Source organism: Centruroides vittatus, unplaced genomic scaffold (assembly GCF_030686945.1).
Source record: "Centruroides vittatus isolate TY-2023 unplaced genomic scaffold, ASM3068694v2 contig_506, whole genome shotgun sequence".
Taxonomy (NCBI): domain Eukaryota; kingdom Metazoa; phylum Arthropoda; class Arachnida; order Scorpiones; family Buthidae; genus Centruroides; species Centruroides vittatus.
This window is the reverse complement of record NW_027122293.1, coordinates 298379-323205: the sequence shown is the minus strand read 5'-3', so window position 1 is coordinate 323205 and position 24827 is coordinate 298379. Positions and strand designations below refer to the sequence as shown.

The 24827-nt window shown below is 28.5% G+C and overlaps 1 protein-coding gene across 1 annotated transcript in view; it reads left to right on the top strand.

Moving 5' to 3' along the window:
- The first annotated feature begins 6556 nt into the window (after window positions 1–6556).
- The window catches only part of LOC136978344 (solute carrier family 15 member 2-like), a 101374-nt gene continuing 83103 nt past the window's right edge, over window positions 6557–24827 (top strand). The window contains exons 1-4 of the mRNA XM_067274050.1: window positions 6557–6717; window positions 18150–18270; window positions 19715–19783; window positions 20251–20304. Of these exons, the coding sequence (XP_067130151.1) occupies window positions 19765–19783; window positions 20251–20304 (73 nt within the window). The 5' untranslated portion in view covers window positions 6557–6717; window positions 18150–18270; window positions 19715–19764. The remainder of the gene's footprint in view (window positions 6718–18149; window positions 18271–19714; window positions 19784–20250; window positions 20305–24827) is intronic.

The following is a 24827-nucleotide window of genomic DNA, read 5'->3' as shown; positions in this document are numbered from 1 at the left end:
ATATTAATTTTCGTTACAGTAAGTAATACAGTTAAGTTAATTCAAGAACACAACACTATGTTATTCGTGAGTAGATGAAATAAAAAATAATAAAATAATGTATTCAAAATCATATCTAAAACTAATATTTTATTTGACTTTTAATTATTATTAGGTTAATATTTTATTTAAATATTCCTTAATAAAAGGTTATTTAAACTATGCAGAAAACACAGAATAAACAAATGAAACATAAATAACAATAAGGAAAGTGGAGGAAATCATAAATCAATTAAAATCAAGGTAACTAAAGAAGTTATATAAATGGCATCTTTATCTGTTCTTTAAGTTACAATAATTTATTTGAATGTTTAAATGGAATACTGTATCATGGAATATATACTATAAAAATATCTTTACTCATCAAGATAATTGATTGATAATAATACTAAAGTCTATATACCTAATGATATATACTAATGTACTAAAGTATGTACTAATGAATAGCGCACTTTCTTCTAACAGCTGTTATTGATTTGTTTAATTCTGAAAGCCAAAAAACTGAATATATTTTCCTCTACGACTATCACCATTTGGGGTTACTGATAGGATCAATAAATAAAATAGGTGTACATTGATAAAATTATTAAATTATAATTCAAACTACAAAGTTTATTCACAGCGTTATTTTCACAGTTATTAAAATATAAAACTTCACACGGACTTGACCATTCTATACTTACATATATCTTTTTATAATTGATGCTTATTTAATGTAAAAAAATAGATTTTTTTGCTATTTTAATAGTTTTTAATACAAATACTTTTTAGGTTACTGAATATATATATTTTTTAAATTTTATTTGGACTTTGTTTGCGAAATTTTCAATTCAAAATAGTTTTTACATTAAAAAAAATAAAGTATTTGTTCTACTTTTTAAAATGATTTAACAAACAATAATTAACTAATGTCTACATTGAAACTGGACTTGACAGTCTTTTAACTAAAAAAACGATAATGAACTTTACGAAATCTTTATTTTCGAAACACTTAACATGCCTATTTATTTCTGCTTTATTTTCCAATTTTTTAAGAATAAATTTCTTATTATTTAAAAGTGTGTTTTTAATTAAATAGGTCATAAAAATATGTAAATGCCATTAATGTCATAAACATATGTAAGCTTCTTATTAATTTATTAATTTTATTTGCTACTTCATTACTGTACTTTCTCAATTTCTAAATACGTTTAAAAATGACAAAAAGATTAATTTTCAGGGTAGAGATGAGGTTTATAAAAACTTGTGAATGCTAATAATGGACAAAACCTTTGTTAAGTCCGATCCCACTCGAGATTTGACGCGTGCCCCTCTCCCCCCGCTATCTCTCCACTCCTAGACCCTTAACCACCAAAACTTAATAGCATCAATTCCCTTAATACATAAACCTCCCTGCAAAATTTTAGAAAATTTTTGGCAAAAAGCACGGGAGTTATTAAGTGGGTGATCAAAACCGTGCCACACACACACACATACATTAACATCTATACATGCAGAAAAGAATTCACCGAATATTTTTAGATTTCTCGACGTTTTAAGGTCCACCCGAGTCTAGAAATGTAAAAATATTGGGGGTCAACTTTGACCGCTTGCCGTACATTATAACAACCAGGAAAGTGAAAATGAAGGATAACGAGAAAAATAAGCAAATTTGTTGAGTGATGAAACTAATGTCACGTTCAAGAACAATAAGAATCTTAAACTTTTACAATAATAATAAAATATTCGTGGAAAGTAGCCAAGAATAATAGATAAATGTAAATTTCGAAAACATTAAGAAATGAATCTTTAATGTAATAATCAAGATAAAAGAAATGTTATTGTGTCGGCTATACAAGACAAGCTTCTCTCTTTCCGCAGTCGGCAGTCTTTCCAGTGCGACAGATTCAGGATTTATTTATTTCTCTGAGAGTACATTCCGGGATTCTTCCTCATAAGTTCACCACTGACAGTGATGAACTTATGAGTCAGTTCCGTATACTTTGGTGACGGACACTAGTTTCTGCATGTAGTGTAAGAAACGTATTTTTCTCAATACACGGTATTTTAAACCAGAAAAACGAGACACCTTTCGTCTCGGATGCCTCACTCGTATACATGTTCTTCAGTTCTAGCCGTGCAGAGAAAGCCCCTTTTAGACTCGAATTCAAAATTTTAATGCTTTCGTTCAATATCTAATTGTAACGTAAACGCAGTTTATCGTTTACCGTAAGAATACAAATATAACACAGAGGAGACTCAGAGACCTGAGTATTCATCCCAACTGACCAATGACTTGTGGGAAATACATCAAAGTGGAGATAGGAAGTGAATGAATTCATCACCAGTACTTACTATTCTATAATAAAATTGGAAACAGACAGCGTACAGACAATATGAGAGATTCAGACAAAAGTATTCAAATCTAATTTTTGCAGAACAAAGGATTGTTGATCAGAAAAGAATAATTATACACGACAATCTTATTCCACAAACAACACTCGAATGTATCAAATAACAAGTTGCAGAACAAATACATCAACAACAAAAATACAATAGTGGAAAATACACGAGATAATAATCATAATAATTACAACTAATGACATTAGACAAAAAATGAATTAATAAACTCTTACATTGATTTCAAGAAATACTGTTTAAATATAAATACGCTAAATACGTAAAGTACTGTACAGTACATACAATCAGATTCAACATTCTCAGACATACATAAATTAATTAGACAAGCTGACACAATGACAACACAATACCAAAATTAATGAAAGTGATTAGGAAAACATTCAAGAAAATTAAAACACAAAAATAAGACAAACAACACAACGCGTGTTTAAGAATACAAGAAGACAGAACATCGAATATAACAGAACAACACAATACATGTTATCTTATGTACAGTACAGTACGTGGATGACGTAAAATTTGATGCATCCACACATGCACAGCTATTTCACCTGTTAGAGGTTATAAACACTTATTTCACTGACTTTCAAATGGAGTTTGGCTAGATAAATGCAGACAGAACACTTCACGTTGAAAAGGAATCCTGAAGAAAAATGATTTTAACTCGGAAACAGAAATGTGATCGAATCCATAGATGAGAGAGGATTCTGCAAATTAGGATTTCAACAGACCAAAACTGACAGAATATGTAATTAAACGGACACTAACAAAGCAATACAACAGCGAATTAAGCTCAATACATTTCAATGCAATGTACACATTTAAAGCAATTAAACATGGCCGCCGTAGAAAGTCTTCCCAGGAGGCATCCCTCTTGGAAGATCGTCATGTGTTACATTACCGTAGAACATCAAACCAAAGCAATTAATGCATATGTTGTCGCAGTATTAATATTCATTTAGAGTTATACATTGGACACACAAGAAACAAGAACAATTCCAAAGAAATAAAATGAACATTAACATAACGAACAAATTAGTTTAGGGTCTCTAGAAAGGCCAACTCTCCCCTTAAAGAAGAGAGGACGAGGCCCCATATCTTTTATATTTTTGCTACAAACAAATACAGAAACTTCTCTCTATGCACCACACCGATATTTCGAGTTTTTTCTATATGACTCGTTGGAGAAGATAAAGAGGGAGTACTTACGTTAAAACAGAAGCAGTTCTAAATATTACTTGTAACATTTTCAGTTTTTCTCCCTTTCCTCGTTAATAAAAACATAATCCTCTATTAAACGAAAATTTCTAGCTGATACCATTACGTTCCGTTTTAGACAGGTTTTACTATATATGGATCGTAACGATACCACAATTAGCTCGTCTAAATGTTAAAATGCGTAGTTCTATTTTGTTTTATTTTTTTATTTTGTATTTATTGTGAAATAGGCCTAATACAATATTCGAGTAAATGACTAAAGTGTTATAACCTTGCATATAATAGCATTTAATAGAACTAATAGAATGACTGACCTAACTACGATTGGCCATAACTTTTATATAATATTTTTATTGTAATATATATTATATTACGTGGTTATATAATACGTATATTAATATACATCCACGTAACTTTTTTTTAAAAAATTAGTTATGAGAACCATGTCGTGTTGCATACTAATTAAACCAGTTGTTTCCAAACTTTCAGTACCTTTGCTTCTTCTTTTATAGGAGAAAAAATTGTTGCGCTCCCCTTAATTTTCGTAACAAATCTAATTTCACAGATACTATCCTTATAATTTATTTAATGGCCTACAAAACATTATACCTTATTAAATAAAGTATATTGTTCGCCGCCATCCACACTCTTGCCGAAACCTCTCGACAAGAGTGTGGATGGATTTTTTGCATTCGAGGGTTGTGAATTAGGCATAATTGTTTGGCTGATCCATTTTTTTAATAATTTGGTAAAAGCTGTACGCTTCACAGATTGGAAAACACTGAATTAAACTGTATCAAATGAGTTAAAACATAATGATGCTTTCACATTACATGAATATTGGGTTTATGGGTCATAGAACTGTTTTCGCTTAGATTACAGTTGGTTGTATTTATTTATTCAATAGTTTATTACTTACAACGTAATAAAGATTTTAAATTTTATAAAAGCTTCTGTAGAAAATGTCTATTTTTCGATATATTCTTTAATACAATATATTTGTTCTTTTTATATTTTAATTTTGCAACGATTATTGAGTAATGGTCGAAGACTAAATAAGCCACGATTTTACATATCTGGCTGAGTTAAAGTCTTAATAGAGGCGTTCTTCTTACTAACTATTGTTTATATGACATCATTGTCGTTGTAGATGCCAACAGCGATGACCTCGTTAGAATAATTATTGGGTTCAATTGCGAAAATCCTTGATTGCACACGAAAGTAGAAGTATTTTCTTTTTATGTATTATGTCTTTAAAAATTTAAGTAGACAGTTAAACTGCCCTTGACTTTTATTATTATTATTATTATTATTATTATTATTTTATTTTATTTTTTTTAAATAGGCCTATATAGCTTTTGAAAATTTCGTTTTCACGTGTATTCACAAGTAAACCTTGCATAGATGTTTATAATAATAAATTATGTAATATATATTTTTATTATAAGCATAGATTATTTAATGTTTGAATAACCTAGCTACTTTTTTTTGTTTTTATTATGCCTGAGTTCAATTTACAGATCAATTAAGTGTATAGGCCTATACAATATTTTTTATGTTTTCAATAAAATATGTATAATTTAAATTGAGTTATTAAGTTAAATATTTTAACAATGGATGCTCATCAGGACAAGGTAAAGATCATTAACTTTGGTTTATAATTCTTTCATAAAAAGTAATACAAAAAGAGGTAAAGAGGGAAGTATCCAATAGGCCCCTATCACCTTGGCTAAGCATATTCTATATAATATCTTTAAATATTAAATTAGAATTCAATCACGTAACATAATTGATTGAATTCCGAGGCTAATTTTAATTAATATCCCCAATAATAGGGGAAATGTTAACGCTAATAATGTTCATAAAACTACTGTGCAAGTGCGAATGACATTTTCGTTTCTTTCTCCGTTGACCTTGGATTCCCAGAAAAATTTCTTTCTACTCCTCTACGAATCCGAATTAAATTGATAAGCCTACAACGAGGAGCTATTTGAAAAGATTATTATCATATTTGATATATGTGTTCATTGTTAATGACGTTCTTTTCACGGTAACAATATTACTTATAATGATTTCGGCATTGCAAATTGCAATAGACGAAAAAGTATTTTTTGATTTCTTATTTTCTCTTCCTTTTCTGCAATAAAGATAAAACTTCTTTCATGTTTCATGCTTATTGAAGTGCCATTTGCCATTTTCTCTTTTGATTAAATTTATCAATAAATTATTGATTAATGTGTTTTCCTGTTATACTATATTTATAATAAAAATATAACACAGCATATATATTTTCCTACGTGTCAATATATTCTGCGTGTGTGTTTTATGATGTTGAAACATCATAAAACACGTGTAACACCGAACTACCACACAAATATAGGCCAACCTCTATCACAAAACGTGACGTCACAATTTATAGTATTATTAGTTGTTCACGAGCAAACCGTTTGTGTCGGCTTCATTATTAATAGATAACAAAGATTGCTTATACAAGAAAATAATCTGTACTTATAAGGTTTTTCAATAACGGCATTTTAAGGGCACTCACCACTGTATAAATACAATATTACAAATAAAATAGTATATATATATATATATATATATATATATATGTTTAGTATAAATGTTTATAATACATATTATACACGGTTAATAATTAATTTACTTTGTAAATTACTTAATTTGAATTTCCAAATACCCGTATAATTTTACAGTTATAGATTTATTTTGTTTTTTTTTTATTAACATATCGTGCCAAATTCTGTTTAATTAATATCTTAAACGTTCCGTTTAATTTAATACCAATGTATATATATATATATATATATATATATAATACCAATTTTATACAACAGAGGGATGCACTTATCAGTCGTCAATAGCTTCCCTCCTATTAATATTTCCCCTAAAGTTGGTCTATCGCGCGAGATAACTAATTCCACTTGGATCCTTTATATTTTCGGTAAATTTAATCACATTAATTTTTCTATAAAAGTGTTAAAAATATGTGTATTTGCTACAAAACATAATCCCAGTCGACTGAAAAACATAAACCTAGTTGTAAGTGAATTTTTAAAAATTTTATTTGAAAATTAAGTATTTTTGGATTAAATTTTATATAATAAATTAAGAGTTATTTCTACTATATTTAAATATATTTTTAACAATTAGAATGAAGATAAATTATTATTTATATCCAATTAAATGGAACGATGGCGTAAAATCCATATGGTAGATATCATTAAAAATATCTGCCATATGGAAACACATTTCTATTATTTTATCATCGTATCAGCAATGTCTGCTTAGAAAATAGAAGAATTTCATTTAAAAACAATAAATTAGATATACATATAATTTATGTAAAATATTTGTGGTTTTTCCTATTGTCAGCATATGCAACATATTTTTAGATTTATTTCTTTAAAAAATAAGAAAAAGAATCCTGCTTTATATATATATATATATAAATATATATATATATATATAAGCAGAATTTCGTTTCTTGTATTCATTTTAATGTTGATATCGTTTAAATTTACATTATGTCAAGGTTTTTACCAGTAATATAACAAGTTTAATCCCTGTAAACGTGATGGTGTCATTATGAAAAGAAAATTTAAATTACAAGAGTAAAGTAAAAAGAAAATAGTTGTCCTCTAGAATATTATACATGTATACAGTAATGTCTTTTACATGGATTAAAAATATACAAAAGATATTATTAACAAATACACGCTTAACAGAGAAGCCATTCTATTACATTTCCATTTCCGTTTCCGTTGATATCCTTCCCGATAAAGTTCGTTTCCGGAATTTTATTTTTTAATTAAATAGCTTAGGATTAGATTATAATGTTTACATATTTTATTTTGATTGATGATTACAAAAAAACATCAATATATAACTTACAAATAAAATAAATATAAAAATTATATTGAATGTTTGAAAATTGAATTCATATTATAATGTTAAGTAAATTCAATTTACATTATTTATAATAATTATTGTATTTGTGTTTTGTGTATTGTTTTAAAGTCGTTACAAATAACTTTATCTTATTTTATAAATTATCTTTCGATTTGTATAACACGCAGGTAGAAAGGAAATAGTGTAGATTTACTAAATTAGTACAAAATGCTTCTGACTAATGATTTATCAATAGAATAAATATTTAAAAAAATGAGCTTCTATTTGTTCTATATTACAATTTAATATTGATTTGGCTTAACATTTTAAAATACAGTACTTATTATTATTATTAGGCCTACTATATTATTGTTTTAAAACCTTCTAAAGTAAGAACATATAAAAATAATAGTGATATGTTTCCGTTGTACATCCGATATATATTAGGGGAACACGAATTAGAAGGTGCAACCTACATTTACCCCTGTACCACTATGGATGTAACCACTAGTGTCGTGGATCTGGTGTACTGTACATATATTGTATACATATATATATATATATATATAAGTATATGAGTGTTTGTCACATTCAAATAGCTCTTCTATAATTTGAATTGTTTTCTTAATTTATTTATCTATAAAGGTAAGGGTGACTGGGTCACCTGATTACTATACTAGGTTGTACAGATGTTTCCTATGACAAGTCACAGCATATGAATACTAGAAATTATTTATTTAACTATCTGATTCACATATCTCAAGTACATTAAACATGTGGAATGTTTTTATATATTCACGAAGCGTATTTTTCTTCTTCAGATGAATATTATTTGAATTTAATCAAATCTTTTGAAACTATTTTTAAATTCCCTTTAACCTTTAAATATAAAGAGGGTTCCAATATAAGCTTATAAAGAGAACGTTTCATAAGTTTACTTAAGCCTTTGTTTTCCTTATTTTAATCGTACGAGATTTGAAATAAAAATAATCACAACATAAAGTATTCTGCTTGAACTTTTAGAATATCATGTCAGTTTGAAACGAGATCATTGTTGACAATCTGCTCTTACGTCAATGAGAAAGTAGTATGTTAATTGTTCTACGTTACGTATTTAGTCTAAAAATGTCATAAATTCCCAAAAGTATGTCTAATATGAATTTAAAAAAAAAAACCAAAACAACGTAAAATGGGTCGTTCCACTCCGAAAAATATGCTTCTTTCTACTTTCATTTCACATAATACGAGTAAACACAAGCATTTTGTTTCCGGTGTTTGCAGTTTTTAAATTAGAATAATAATAATAATGTCCAATAAACTGTTATTATTAACAAGTAATAAAAAAATTCGCTAGAGATTCTGAAAAACATTTAAATTACAATAAACGAAATATCGCTTTCAAATTGATATTCTAAAAATTCTAGTAAAAAATATAAATAACTTGTCTTATTTCAATCCTTATACAATCAATAATAAAAGAGACATTGCTTGAGTTCGTTTTTTCAACACTGTGTTTATGTAACTTCGTTCCCATTCTGCTTTACATTATAGCATCTGTTTAATTGTGTCAACTATGTCATTTCTACTGACAAGTGAGAAGAATACATTTAAATATCCAGATATTCGTTCAGAAATAATAATAAATACTTAGTATGATTTAATCGATATTTAAAGATAAAAAATTTTCTATTAAGACTTTCAGAAAAATAGAAAAACGTGATATATAGCCTGTATATAAATGCCTGTTATCATCTTCCTAGTTAATTGTTTTTTCTTCTGTTTTGTAAGCAGTAAGAGATCTCGGTGTTTACCATAGATTCGGTCACGCTCACAATGGAGATGGCTGAATAATATATCCAGGTCGACTCAGCTAAGAAAATTTTTGACCCGACCCAGACACCAATCTAGGTTTTCTAGAGCAACAGGCTATTTAGTTGTTTCACTTTTTATTTACAAACGTAGAGTAAAAATGCCAAGACTAAGGATATCCTTAAGCAATTTTTAAGTATAAGAAAAATCGGTTAATGTAACCCTTGGTGCCAAGATGGCCGCTCGTCTCCGATTCCCGCAATCAGAAGACAGGGAACAGTGGGGACGCACGTTCTAACCAAACCTATTCTAATAATTTGGTTGCTAATAATTATGGTAATTTATTATAATAGGTTAGGTTAGGTTAGAACGTGCGTCTCACTGTTCCTTGCTGGAATCAGAGACGAGCCGCCATCTTGGCACCAAGAGTTACATTAACCGAAAAATCTCATAAAATCTTTGTTTAAAAAGTGGATCCCTGCGATATTTTTCAGTAAAGTCTTGTGGTTTTTATGTCTGTTAACATTTTTACAGTGTTTAGATCAATTTCGAGAAAATATTTTAACTTTTAAATGTTATATTCTCGGAACTTTTTGAATAGTTCTTACGCAGGACCCACACGACCTTAGTAGCCGTATTAATAAATTTCCAGATAACTTATGGTTTAAAAGATATTAATGCGTAAACTATGACTTGTAAACCAGTTTGGAAGATAAAGTTTATAAAATTTAAATAAATGAATATGATAAATAGTATTTCGAGAAAACACAAAGCGAAGAATTAAGGAAAATTTTAAAAGATTATAAATATAATGTTGTAGTATGATTTATAGAGTAATAATGTAAAAATCCTGTTGACATTGGAATTATAAACTTAGCCTATTTTAATCTAAAGATGAAAGGTTTTTAAATAAAAACCTTACACATTTAAAACTCTGTATGAAAGATACGATTTGAAACATGTATAAACGTGAAATATATTCTATAGTTAATTTTAACTCTTCTCCCTACCAATACTAAGAGCCTTTTAATCATGCCCACCATGGATTTGGTCAGATGTCATCAATGGTGGCTCCAATATATCCGGATAATTCATCTATGAAGATTTTTGAAACCATCCGAATTCGAATTGGGTTCTCGGGGCAGTAGGCTGTACTTGGGACTATATTAAGCTTTTTGCCATTTTAATAATTAAAAATATAAAAAGTTTTTTAAAAAATAAAATACAATAACAAATGGGGTCACACACTCAGTTTTAACTGTTGCCCGGAAAGTTAAGCAACTGGATTTTTTTTCTTTGTTACGTTATTAAATGGCTGTATCTTATAAGTACAGTACATATTATTATTCTAATTCTTGTTTAACTAATCTAGTTCATTGTTTGGTGCAATAAAAGTACATACTATTCAATTAAGTGTTGAATCCAAGAGGATACGGGAGGATACAATAGCGGTTATTATTGTAAACTTATGAATGGTGGCCTTTTTTTTTAAATATTTGAATCACTGAATTAACGCAATTGATATGACAAACAGTGATCTCGTGTTTTCTTTTCTTCATCTTTCTGAATGTAAATATTTTCGTTTACTTAAGTCTCGGTCATCAGTGCCGAATAATAAAAAATATATATTATTGTTTATCATTTCGACTTCATTAATTCAGTGGTTCAAATATTTATTTTCTATTTAAAATATATATTTTAAAACCTTCTTATGTGCATTTACGCACCCTCATGTCTGACGAAATGGCAATTGAAAATAATATGGAATGGAAAAGAAATTTTAGGATATGTTGATTTTAACCCGGGAAATTCTTCTCGTCCCGGGAAATCCCGCAGAAGAAGAAGAATATATTGGATTTCTACAAATTTACATTATGCATCATCTTTTAGATTTTAAATCCAGGGAAAAAAATACAGTTTAAAATTATCGTGTATATTCCAATGTGGTTCAAACTGTAGGCTCTCTAGTTCAAACACATCGGTGGACCGCAATGTACTAAAATATGTTCCGATATTCGTCGGTGCGATAACTGATTCATATTGCACCCATCGGGTTTTGGATATGGAAAGCTCTGATGACGAGATATGGCTTCCTCCATGGTTATATTTTCGGGACATTAAAAAAATAATCATAAAAATAGAATAAGACGATTGGCACGTAATATTAGCGAGGTTGAGGCCGAAGTTTTAAACGCGAAAACGTGTACGTCGGACGTTCAGTACCGCTTTCCTGTCAGCCTAGAAATTTGACAATGGCGTTTGGAATGTCGAGCATGATTCCACTGACTTTCCAAACGCCATTGTCAAACTTCTAGGCTTACAGGAAAGCGGCACTGAACGTCCGACGTACAGTACTCGCTTTCGCGTTTAAAACTTCGGCCTCAGCCTCGCTAATATTTTTTAGTCCCATACGTTGTCATTAAATGTAAGATCATTTCGCTATGACTAAAAAGTTTTTTACTATTCATACACCTCAATAAAAGCTTATTAAACCGTTGTAGCTGAGATTGATGCGTACCGAAATATATCCACAGTAATTATGATCGACATTTTCAATTTCAAATTTCAGAGGGCGCTATAAAATATATATTGTTTATTTAGTACCAGCTGATCGTCGAAGTGACAAAATATAAATGTCTTGAAGGTAAAATTGTAGTTTATAAGTAAATATTTGCAACGAGAATTTCGAAATGTTAAAAAAAATAATAATAAAGTATAATTGAAAAATTATATAATCACTTCGATTCGAATTTAATTGTTATTGATTGATTTTCAATAGTGATAGAAATTAATCAATTACCAACAGGTTTTTAAATTGACATGTAAAGATATGACATTTTCATATTATCGAAAATTCTTGGTCAAAATTCGAAGCTGAGATGTTCAAGAACGTAATGATGATGATTCTTATTTAATAAGAAACTCAGAAAAAAAAATAAATATTAAAAATTTCCCTGAACAGTTAAAAAAAAAGTACATCACATTTATAATTAAAGATTTTTACAAGAAAAATCCTTTTCTGGTTAAACTACTTGATCTATACCAACTTCCGAAGATTAAAATTTCTTGTTGAGAATTAAAACACTACCACATTTAACATCGTGTGTTTTAATTCACAACAAGGAATTTTACTTAGATTTAAATATTAAAATGCATTTTCTATATGTATTTTTTTGATAGTTGCTGTAGATTGAGTAGTTTAACTAAAAAATGAGTTTTCTTGAAAAATTTTTAATTTATACGTAGAACAACCAACCAGCGCCGTAACTAGCCTTTTATGCGCCCGGTATGAATTTCTGTAACTACGCCCCAAAACTATTACCCAAAACTTGGTCCAGGTCATTTCTGCGCTCCATTCGGGTCTACGCCCTGTGCCCGGGCACCACTCTAGTTACAGCACTGCAACCAACCCAATTGAAAAAACTTTTATTAATATACTATATTTATAAGTATTTTTTTTTTTTTTGTGTGTATCGTTTTTAGCTTAGTTGTTATTCTTAGCTTAAGTAATGTTAGAACATAATTCATTTCTTAATAAATCAATTACTGATGTATTGAATTATTGACCAAAACAATACATTTTAAGATAAACATTTATTTTCATTTTATATACATCTGTTAGAATGATAGATGATGATATCCAGTTTTCAGGAATTTCTGTAAATATTAAATTCATTTTTTAAAATTTATAGATTAATTGTAATATTGAAATAAATGTTTTTTAACACAGGAAAGAGTAAACTCAAAATTTTAATTTTTTATGTTTGAGAGTATTAAACACAAGATCGTGTTATTAATCAATCACGTGGCTTCTTTTCCATCTTTACTTAATTGATACGGTATTTCTACACGTTTCGGGCTTTTGGCCTCTCATCACTCAACTAAAACAAGAAATTTTATCTGTTTATCAATATAAAGAGATTCTGTTTTGTAAATAGAGAGTTATGATTTTTTTTTTTTATCATTCATTCCAACACATTAATAGCTTTAGTGTTGAGTGTTTAAATTTATTTCAAGAAGTGATTAATAGGTACATCAAAAATTTTTATCTAGTGTCAATATTTATCAATAAAATGTGATAAATGATAAATTTAACAAAGTTTTTCTACAAGTTATATTATGAAAATATATTTTGTAGTGTGATAATTTATTTATGATGATAACATTCTATATGTTTAGAGAAAAAATCTTCAAAAATGATGTTGTAATTTCAGAGAAATTATTGATAAATTCATATTTATTGAAAAAAAAAAAATAACTGCAATTAAGACATCATTAATCCGATTTTTAAGGATCAATATTGGATTATTTTATTGAATAAAATGGTTTCCATTTGTTCGTAATTGTATAAATATTTGAAATTTTATAATATATTTTCTGATGCACACTTTAAAGAATAATCAATAAGTGATTTATTTAGTTATGTGTTTTTCAAATTGTGTGTGTGTTATAATTTTCAGCATTTTTAGTTAATAAGTTTTCTGTTTACATTTTCTTATAATTATTTTTAAAAAGTGTAATCAAGACTATAATTATTATAGTTGGAGAAAAATCATTCAGAATAAATTTATCCACATCTATTTTTCAGGCAGGATACACTGGTACAACATACCAGCAGATAGAGCAAAAAGTATTGATAACCATTATGTAGTATCAACAGTTGCACAGTACAAAGAATTTTATATGTTCAGTTACTACATATATCACTACTGGCAATAGTTTTTTTAGAAAAAAACCATTGAATTTATGTATATAACAAAATTTCTTAAGCAATTCTGTTATTGATTGAGTTAACACACTCAATAAATAGGCAATAACTTAATAATAATAACAGAATAAATAACTTTTTTAAAATATTTTTTTTTTTGTTATAATACACAATTCATAAAATGTGTTCATTACAATAGAAGAAAATTCTGAATTTCATTTTTTCATTTGCTAAGTTAACAACTGCTACTTTACAACTGGTTAAAATTTATAATTTTGTGGCTGGTTAGTTATGTTTTTGCAGTGTTGAGATATGATGATGATTACCTGCTTTTGTGTATTTATCAAACTGGTAGATATATAACAAATTCAATAAACCATTTCCAATAAGCAAATACCTTGTTGTTTGGAAATAGGTTATTTATTTTGTGATTACTTCTTCAATTGAGTTCGTATGGTTGATCATCTTAGTATTGTAGGAATAATACTATTGCTTAGAAGTTTTAAAAAAAATTTTCATGTAAATAAACAAAATTCTAAAAATGTATGTTTTACTAAATATTTTTCACCAGAGTACATAAAATTACAGATTATATAAACATATAGGCCTAGTAAATATGTCTGATCACTTTAAATTACAGCAGAGTATTAATAACTTTTCATTTATCAGTAAGCATACTGTACATTGAAAAATAAAACATAATATTAAAACAGTTTTCTTGTTAAAGAGATTCTGAAAATGAGAATATCCATAGTAAAAATATCATTTGAAATTGGACTGCCCATGGGGTCTCTTCTACTCTGTGTATACACAATCCCATTAAATTGAAATATAAAACTATAACACACCAAGTGGGCCAATTTGAGTACGCGTTGGTGCATAGTTCTATTGTCCACTCTTGCAAACAGGAAGTCCCTGAGAGCACAAAAACAAGGAGATAGCTCTATGGATGGGTACAAGGATTGGAAGTCTAACACTGTGTTACAGTTCTATATTTCAATTTAATGGGATTGTGTATACACAGAGTAGAGGAGTCCCCATGAGCAGTCCAGTTTCTGGGGACCTCTGCGAATTGGTCGTCAGATCATTTGAAATTATTTGCTAATGACAAGTCAGAGTTTATGTCAATTTGTAGGAAATGATATTAAATGGTAAGTTCTTTGCATTCATTTACTTTGTAGAAGAGAATGTTAAATAATGACATAAATTATTATCCAATGATCTTGTAATGTTTTCACATTTTAAAATTCCAAGTATCATTTAGTAAATGACAAATGGTGTTGTTTGGCAAATATTCTGTTTATTGTTTAGTTTATGTTCTGTATGGTCTATTATTTGATTTTTTATTATTTCACATTTTGAAATAAATACATCAAATCAATTTACGTAGTAGTTTTTAATTTATCATTTAATATTAATTGATCACTTAAAAATGTTTTTGTGAATTCACAAGAATTAAACAATATTCAATAGACAATAATTGATATTAATTAGTATGAAATTGACCAAATAACCATTTCATAAGTGACATCATTTCATCAATTGATACCAACTTATGTCATTTGGTCATTTTTAAATCATTTTATTAATTGATAACAAGTGATATCATCACACATCATTTAATCATTTAAAACTAATCAGTAGTTAATAGTGAAAGATCTATATTTGAACACTGAAAAATTTATATCATCATCATTTAATATTAAATACTTTTATTAATAAAGAATAACATGAAAGTGTGAAATTATTAATAAATTAACCCACCATTACTCGAGCACTGCGCTCATCTTTCATTTTAAAATGCTTATAACTTGGGCTTCTTGGAAGCTTTGTGGCCAAATTCTCGGCTACCTTCTTTCCCAAGTATCCCCTTCAAAAAAATACTGGAATTGGAAATAGTAGTCCTCGCTAGTGCTTTCAGTGCTGCCTTTTTTCAGTCGTATTGGACAAGTTAGTGCGGCACTCATCCACGAGTAATGATGTGTCTTTTTTTTTGCATTCAAAGTGGTAAGATTCTATTTGTAAAGTGATATTGTATATATGAACTTTCATAAAACATAATGAAATGTTTCTGAAATGGCATGATGAGGAGTCTGAGGAAGAAACTGTAAGCTCCATCCTTGCAGACAATGAGAATGAGGATTTCCATATGAAAATCCTGGAAGTGTTGAAAAATAAACCAAATCCTCCACAGGCAACATTAATTTCAAGAGTAAAGTGTGCATATTGCCCAAAAAAGAAGAACAGGAACACAACATCCGAGAGTGTAACATGTAGCATATTGAAAATATCTGCAGACACATTATATAAAAACAATCTGCAAACAATACCAGTTTAAAAATCCAGACTAAACAGACTCAGAACTTGAATAGAAATTATAATTATGTTGAACAATGATTTCAGATATCGTATTTCTGTTTTTATTGATCTGATCAGGTATCAGTTTTCTGTCTCTATATTGAAATCATTTTTAATGTATTCTAACTGAATTAAAGTAAACATTAAAATGTCTATTATTCATAACAAAATTTCATGATCTAAGTAAAATTTCTTGAGACAAATCATTAAAAATATGATATGTAGGGTGAGTGCGGCACTCACCCTCGAGTAACAGCATTACAAATCCAACCACGAGGAGTGCTGGGTTAATATAGTGTTCTCCAAGGGAAGAAGTTTAGATGGTTGATCTGCAATTTTAGCTAGCTACTACTACAAATTTCCTTTTGAACCTCAGCTAATGAAAATGAACAATATTTGTACTAAGCTATAATATTTAATAGCATACTAATATAAAATGTTTTGTTTTTCTTCATTCACCTGCTTACATGTTTTTTTTTTTATTTGTGCATTAGTGCTCTTATTTAGTAATAATTTGGATGTACAAAGACATAAAAAACTGGCACACATAAACTGGAACTATATACTAAACAAACAACTTGACACCTAATTTCAGCAGAAAATGAACAAATAAACTTTAATGCTCGAACGTTTTTGGCCATCTTTCAGAGGCCCTCATTGGAATTTGGTTAAAGATTGGAACACAGCTATATTCTACGGTTAGAAATTTTCAAAAGATAGAACTGTTTTTTTGTGTTTCGTACATTCCTGATGAGGGCCTTTGAAAGATGGCTGAAAACGTTCAAGCATTAAAGTTTATTTGTTCATTTTCTGCTGGAATTAGTGTTTAGGTGTCAAGTTGTTTGTTTTGATGTACAAAGATTCTGCTGAGCAGATCCTAGTTGGCACCTACTGGCAGATTCTTTCTATGAACTAATGGATGATCTTATTGTGGATATTTAAACCATGTTGTGAACCTGCTGTAGGTCCCATAGCCTGATAGTGGTAATACAGACTAATTCTGCTCATTTTGAATGCTGCACTTTTAAAAATGTACAAAGCATAACCAGGAATCTGCTGGTATGCTCTAATCAACAGTTACAAGCATCTGTTTTGAGGGCCTACTGAAAGTGTCTGCCTGTCCTTCAAGTGTGCTCCTTATCCAATCTATGAATAGGAAGCCAAACTAAACTCAAGAGGTTTTTAGTTAGGGGTAGGCATAAATAGGTAAATTAAAGAGATTCAAGAGAGCAGAAAAGTCTGAAATGAATACCCCTAACTAAAAACCTCTTTAGTTGAATGTGGCTTTCTAAACAAGAAAACTAATACATAAATTTAAAAAAAAAACACAGACACAATTTCTGTACATCCATAAAAAATATAATAATAAATAAAATAAAATATTTTTTTATTATGAACTGGTTGGATGAAATCTTTTGTTTGTTAATTAACAATTGGGGAATACTGACATAATTACTGTACTTATGTAATATCTACAAACTGTATGTATGAACACAAACTCTAGTGTACTGATTAAATAAATACTTACCATATAGCAATTCTTTTATTCATAATAAAATTCCAGTATTGCTCGTAAAGTTCAAAGTTTAATAAATTAACAGCATTGTATTTCTTAAGTCTAAATTTTAAAGATCTCTCTCTTATTCGAGAAAAAAGATTATATATAATTTACATTCATAATAATAAAATATTTTTTCGATATTTTCAGCAATAGCTTTATGATAAAATTTGCCAACCACGTAAAGAAAAGAAGAAAAAGCCAAATCATTATGTTTTCTAAAGTAATAACTTCCAAAATTTCAAGAAAATATAAAACTTTTTAAAATGAGGTATTTACTTCTATCTAAATTCCATATTTAATTTTTACAATTTTATTAAATTGGAATACGTCTTTGTATTTGTGTAAATAATAAATATTTACAGAATATAGTTCCAATTTGATTAATTATTTACTTATTAAAATATAATTAAACAGCTTTGGTGATCTAGCAAATATTTAAATTAAGAAATGAATATTTCCGGTTTATTTTATGTCATCTTCAGATTAAAATTTTAAAGAACAAACATATTATAATTTAAATTTTCTTTTGAAATACATTAAAATGTTATAATCAATGATTTATTGTTTTTGTGTTTCAATATAAACTTCCACGGAGAATAAAGTTTTTCAATACTTTGCATTGAACTCTTCTGAAGTTATCTGTTTATGAATTTCATACAATTTTTCGTACGTTGCATAATATTAATTTCTAATTTCTTGTTATGTAATTTCTTTATAATCCAATCTTGTTATGTAATTTCTTTATAATCCAATTATAATATCCTTATGTTGCACATAAGGCTTTTATAATTGGATTATAAAGTAGATTTTTATATCAATAATTGCATTTAAAATTTGTGATGTAATACCGACTAATAGTAATTTGTGAAAATAAAGTTTAGTGAATAGTTTTAGAAATAACTATTTGATGTAATAAAACAATTAAAATGGCAATATGTCTGAATGAAAATTTTTGGTATAACTAAGGTGACCAACTTTTTACAATGAAAAGGAGGACACAAATAAATTGAAGGAAAAAATATTATAAATAAAAGAAACATTTTATTCGTTGCAACAATAATACACTATAATAGTCTCTACTGCATGTGTATGTGCCGTGTTGTGTTTCTGTAAGGAGTAAATGAAGCCACTTGCATGCGGCACACTCTCTCAAGGTCTTCCGTGCGAGTGCGCATGTCTCGTAATTACATCTCGTCACACTGTACCGAGACTTGATGAATCGTCGTGTCAAATACAAACACGTCACGTCACACGCACGGATTGGCTCGGCATCGATCAAATATGGAGATTTTCGGATTAGTTTCCAAATATCGAAAAGGAGAACGTATAGGAGGACACTTTTCGAGGGAGGACTGTCCTCCCTAAAGGAGGACAATTGGTCACCTTAGTATAACTTTATATTAACAAACCACATAGTACAGTACATATGCCTACACAGTAAATTCTTAATGCCATATTTTATATTGTATTTAAATGTTTTATTGCATATGTAAATTTTATTTTGATTAAATTTTAAACTTATAGTATTTACAAGCTTTTTTAAATATATTAAGTTTATTAATTTAAAATCATTAATGTAGGTCTATAATTATTAAAAATTTGGAACATAACATGCACCTGGAACAACTATTTATTATTTCTAGTCATTTGTAAAAAGTATTTTAACAACAGATGTTTATATACATTTATTTAAGTTTATTCTTTATTTTCAGAATTGTATGAATAAAACTTCAAATTCTCAAAACTAACGTATGTGAAAAAAATGGATAAGCATAAAGAAAGTTAGTATTAAACTGAAATATTATTTTTAAAAAAATTTTGTTAAATGAAAATTAAAGTTTTTTAGTATTATATTTTATATTTAATCAAGAATATTATTTTTAAAGATTTGAAAGATTAGACATTTATAGTTAAAGAAGACTATCATGTTTATAAAAATAATTGGTTAATGTTACCCTAGGTGCCAAGATGGCGGCTCGTCTCTGATTCCAGCAAGGAAACAGTGGGATGCATGTTCTAACCTAACCTAACCTATTCTAATAAATTACCATAATTATTAGCAACCAAATTATTAGAATAGGTTAGGTTAGGTTAGGTTAGAATGTGTGTCTCACTGTTTCCTTGCTGGAATCGGAGACGAGCTGCCATCTTGGCACCTAGGGTAACATTAACCAAATAATTTATGCATGTTAATTCAAATAATTTTATGATTCTTAATTCAATATTTTTAAAGGATTTATTTTTATAGCCGGAAGTGATGATGATATTCCTGATGATGTGATAGAATCTGATTTTGGAGAAGGTGTGTTTTTATTGAAACTCTTCTACCAAATTTTAACAAATTAGTATCTGACAAGATCGCTATGACTATAGCTTATATGAAATATTTGAATTAAATATTTCTACCATATTATTTGCTTAAGGAAAGATTAAATATATATTTTTTTTATATTATTGAGTAAACATAATATTCAACGTTTTAACTTTATAATCATCATTTTCTTTTATTACGGTATGTTATTGGTTTAGTAATAAATCATATCAATGTTGGTAATGATTATAGGCTACGTAGAATATTTCACAAAATAACCTATATACCGGAGCTCACAAAACTGAAAAAAATTTTGATGGTAAATGCGCAATAATAATTTAATTTGAGTTTTATATACATTATGAAATATTCAAAGAATGAAATCAAAGATGAAGAGAGTTTAACTCGTTTTGTAGTAACTGTACGTGATAATCATTTTTATTCATGAATAAATCTTTGAAAAGTGACTTTTTCATTAAAATTAGGAATTTTTAAATAAATTCTATGTATATTAATGAAACTAATAATGTATGTTGAGACAGAATTTTCAAAAAATGTTTTAATTCTTTTTCAAAGTAAAAAATATTTGTTGATAAAAACAATTGATTACCTTAAGAAAAAACATGCCTGTATTATTTATTAATTGTTGGTCAAATCAATCTTCCAATAACAAGGCAAAAATGTGCAGTATACAGAAAACCCTTAAACTGACCTTGTAGATTGGTGAGAGTTCCATTATAAATGTTTTCAGTCTACTTCTAAGATTTCCTGAGGATAAACATTTAAGAAATAGAACTTTTCTGGCTCTATAATTCTTGAATGGAATGCTTAGAAGATTCATAGATAAGTTCAAATTTAAAATTCAAATGCATCCAATGGGATGTGTTCACAAATGCTATGGATTATAACAATGAGTCAAATGCGGCTTGTCATGCATGGGAGAATCTGTTTTTCATGTTTAAAGTTGATACATAGCTCCTGCAAGTCTGCTTTAAAGGTTTTCAGGGCTTCCAGGGCTCTGAGTTGATCAGTATTGGTGTTTTTCTTATAATGGTCACCTGTTGTAGTTCAGGTTTATTATTGTTGTCACTGGGATATATAGATAGGGTAGTGGTCTATCTCTTTTTAATCAGATCTGTGTTCAAGAAGGTATTGTTCAAGGGGTCTCTTTGTACAACCAATGTAAACAAGATTCATACAAAATCTGTCATATCTAAGTGTTATTTTTATAGACTTCCTAGTACTCTGTCACTGTTGGCCTAGTCCTTCTCATTATGTAAAAACTTGAACACATATGGGTTATGTCTATATAAGTTATGATTCCTGTGCATCTACATAGGATGCAGTCTTCTTATATAAACGGTGTAATATTCATAGGCTATTGTTTTACAATGGGGAATGGCATTTTGCTGGGACGTATCTTTATGTCGAATGTTACTTTGCTGGCTGTCTAGTTGCTTTCTTTGCTTATGTGCCATTTTGTAGACTAAACTCTTAGGATAACCATCCATACTAATGATTTCCACAATATGTTTCAGTTCTGTTCTTGTGTACTCTTCTATGTGATTATGGTGGATGTGGGTCTTTTGGTCATCTCATAGCTGTATGGACCATTGGAGTTGGCTGGTATATTGGAATGAGCAACTATTTATTGCGACATGGTCACAATACTGGGCTGCAATTTTTAAACATATTTATAATTTATTTCATTTAAAAGATATGTTCTCCACCTCAAATTAGTAGTGGCTTTACCCTGTACATCATACTTTTCCCTTAACAATAGGATCATGCCATTATCTAATATCTTTGAAGGAAAATTTTTGAATTAAAATAATATGACTTCTGGTTTGCATCAGAAGTTTGTATATATTTAATTGGAGCTTCCATATCTGATCTCATGTTACATCTATCTAACTTTGTTCTTGAGATTAAGGAAAGACAGATAGATGACAGAGGGAATTTATACAGTGGAGACTTGTAAATCGGCACTCCGGTAATCGGAATCGCCGGTAATCAGCACGATTTTCAGTCGGACTGTGTTGTGCTGAATCGAACGTTTTTGATACTAAATTTACTTCTAAAGTATAATTTTCATGTTTTTATATTCTTCAATATATTTATTTTGTTTGTACAAAATGCAGAAATAATTTTTAACGATACGATAGCCTCGATTATTATTATAAAAATTTTCGTTAGGCTTAAAATCGACGAAAATTCAACAGGAAGCGACACACAACGGAGAAAAATTTGAACATCGGACAGGTTAATATATTTTTTCGTACATAAACCGTAATCGGAACAAATCCCTAATCTGAACAACCCCAGTCCCCAATTGATTCTAATTTTCGGTTCACTACTGTAGTTATATAATTTTTTCAAATTGCAGCCCAATGAAGCCTGGTTTGTGGTTGACTTTAATGTCAAAGTGATTACCATTAAACAAGATATTAAGATCTAGGAAATAAGCTTTCTTATTGTTCATCTGTTTCAATTCCAGAGTCAGCCTGTAAGGATTGTTGTTCAGGTTTTCAATAAATTCATCAATGTTTGGCTTAGTGTTCTAGATAATACATATATTATCAATATACAGTACTTTCTATACATCTCAAAATGTGAGAGAGAAACTTGGAATTAACCTTGGCTGCTAAGAGAGCAACAACTATTTCAGATAAGTCTCCAGATAAAAGGCTACCATTATCTCTCATACTATGTTAAACTTCCTGTTTTCAACTGGATGACAGTGTACTTCCAAAAAAGGAGATTCCTGTGATTTCCTTTATTGAAACATCCAACGATTGCCTAAATGATCAGGCTACAGTTCTGCTAATTTAAATAATTAATATAAAGCAATTTGCTACTAGACGTAGACATTAGGTGCCATCTCTTAACTAAATTAATAATTATAATTTTAATAATTTATTAAATAATTTAGGACCAGCTGGAAGAAAAGAAACCGACCTGGGGCAATGCTTGAATGTATTTAAATTTGGATATAACCTTATGCGGTTTAAATACATCTGGAAGTGAAGGCTCGCTCGGGGTCTGAATGGCACAACTGGCAAGTGCACCGCACAATAGGCGGAGGCTGTGGGTTCAAGCCCTGCCCCAGGTCAGTTTCTTTTCTTCCAGATGGCTCTAAATTATTTAATAAATTATTAAAATTATAATTATTAATTTAATTAAGAGATGGTGCCTAACGTCTACCTCTAGTAGCAAATTGCTTTGTATTAATTATTTAAATTAGCAGAATTGTAGCCTGATCATTTAGGCACTCGTTGTATGTTTCTACCTACTTATCGGGCTTTGAGATGTTTGTTATACTGTGATTTCCTTTTTTGAAATTACACTTGTCTGAAGGTACAGATAATTTAAAAATTTGACTATGGTATGTGAGGTTTGGAACTTTCTCCATTAGCCGATCCTGATTGGCTGATACAAAGTACACTGTATATATTGCAAACAAGTTTTAATACAGTATCATACTGAAAGCATTCACAAATAGCAATGTACTAAAATTTGAATGCTAATTATAATGAAATCATTTGTGCAAAATTATTATAGAATAATAGTACTACATAAATACCATGCTGATTCAAGTTTCAATAAACACACATTTCTATGTATATATATCAAAAATACCTTAAATGATTGTAGTAAATCATGGTATCTATAGATTCAATGAAAAATTGTTGGATTATTGTCTTACATATATATTTTTTAATAAGTTAATGAAAACCATAATAAAGTTGGAATTTTAAATTTGATAATATATAAAATATTGCTTTTGATTACGTATAAATAAATTTTGAATTATCATCTTATATGTTGAAATATACTGATTCTGCAGCTCAGCATTCTGCAGATATCTTATTTTTTTATAAAACATTTATATTTCAATTATATTCATAATATTATTAAACAGTACATTGTAGAAAACAATCATAATTATATTTCTTTGAATTCACTTTTTTAAGATTTTTTAAAAGTTTTTGTCAGTTATTTTTCACATTAACAAAACTTCATCATTAAAATTAGAAATTATGAAAGTTCAAATTTTTGTTCTGTAACTAAGTTTATTACATTTCAAGGAATGAAACAAGTTCAAAATAATATCTAAAAAAGGAAAAATTTGATTAAAATATACAATTTCAGTATTTTATTCCATTATATTATCAATCTGAAGTTTGCAAGAGTGATATAAATCAAGAATATTCATTGAAAGTGGTTTATACTTTATCATCAATTTAAATATTGTTGATACTATCTTGTTAAGAGTGTTTACTGCAAATAATTATGGATTTTGTTGTTATTTCTTTAAAATATATATATTTTTTATATCTTTAGTATTATTTGTTGACAAATGTATTTAATATGATATATGCTATAGTAAAAACTCTCATAAGTCAAAATTCGTTTCTGATATTGTGAATTATGAACTGATATCACTTATGATACGAAATGTATAAAAAATAAGGATTAATATTATAATATCTGATGTTGGTGATTACATCACT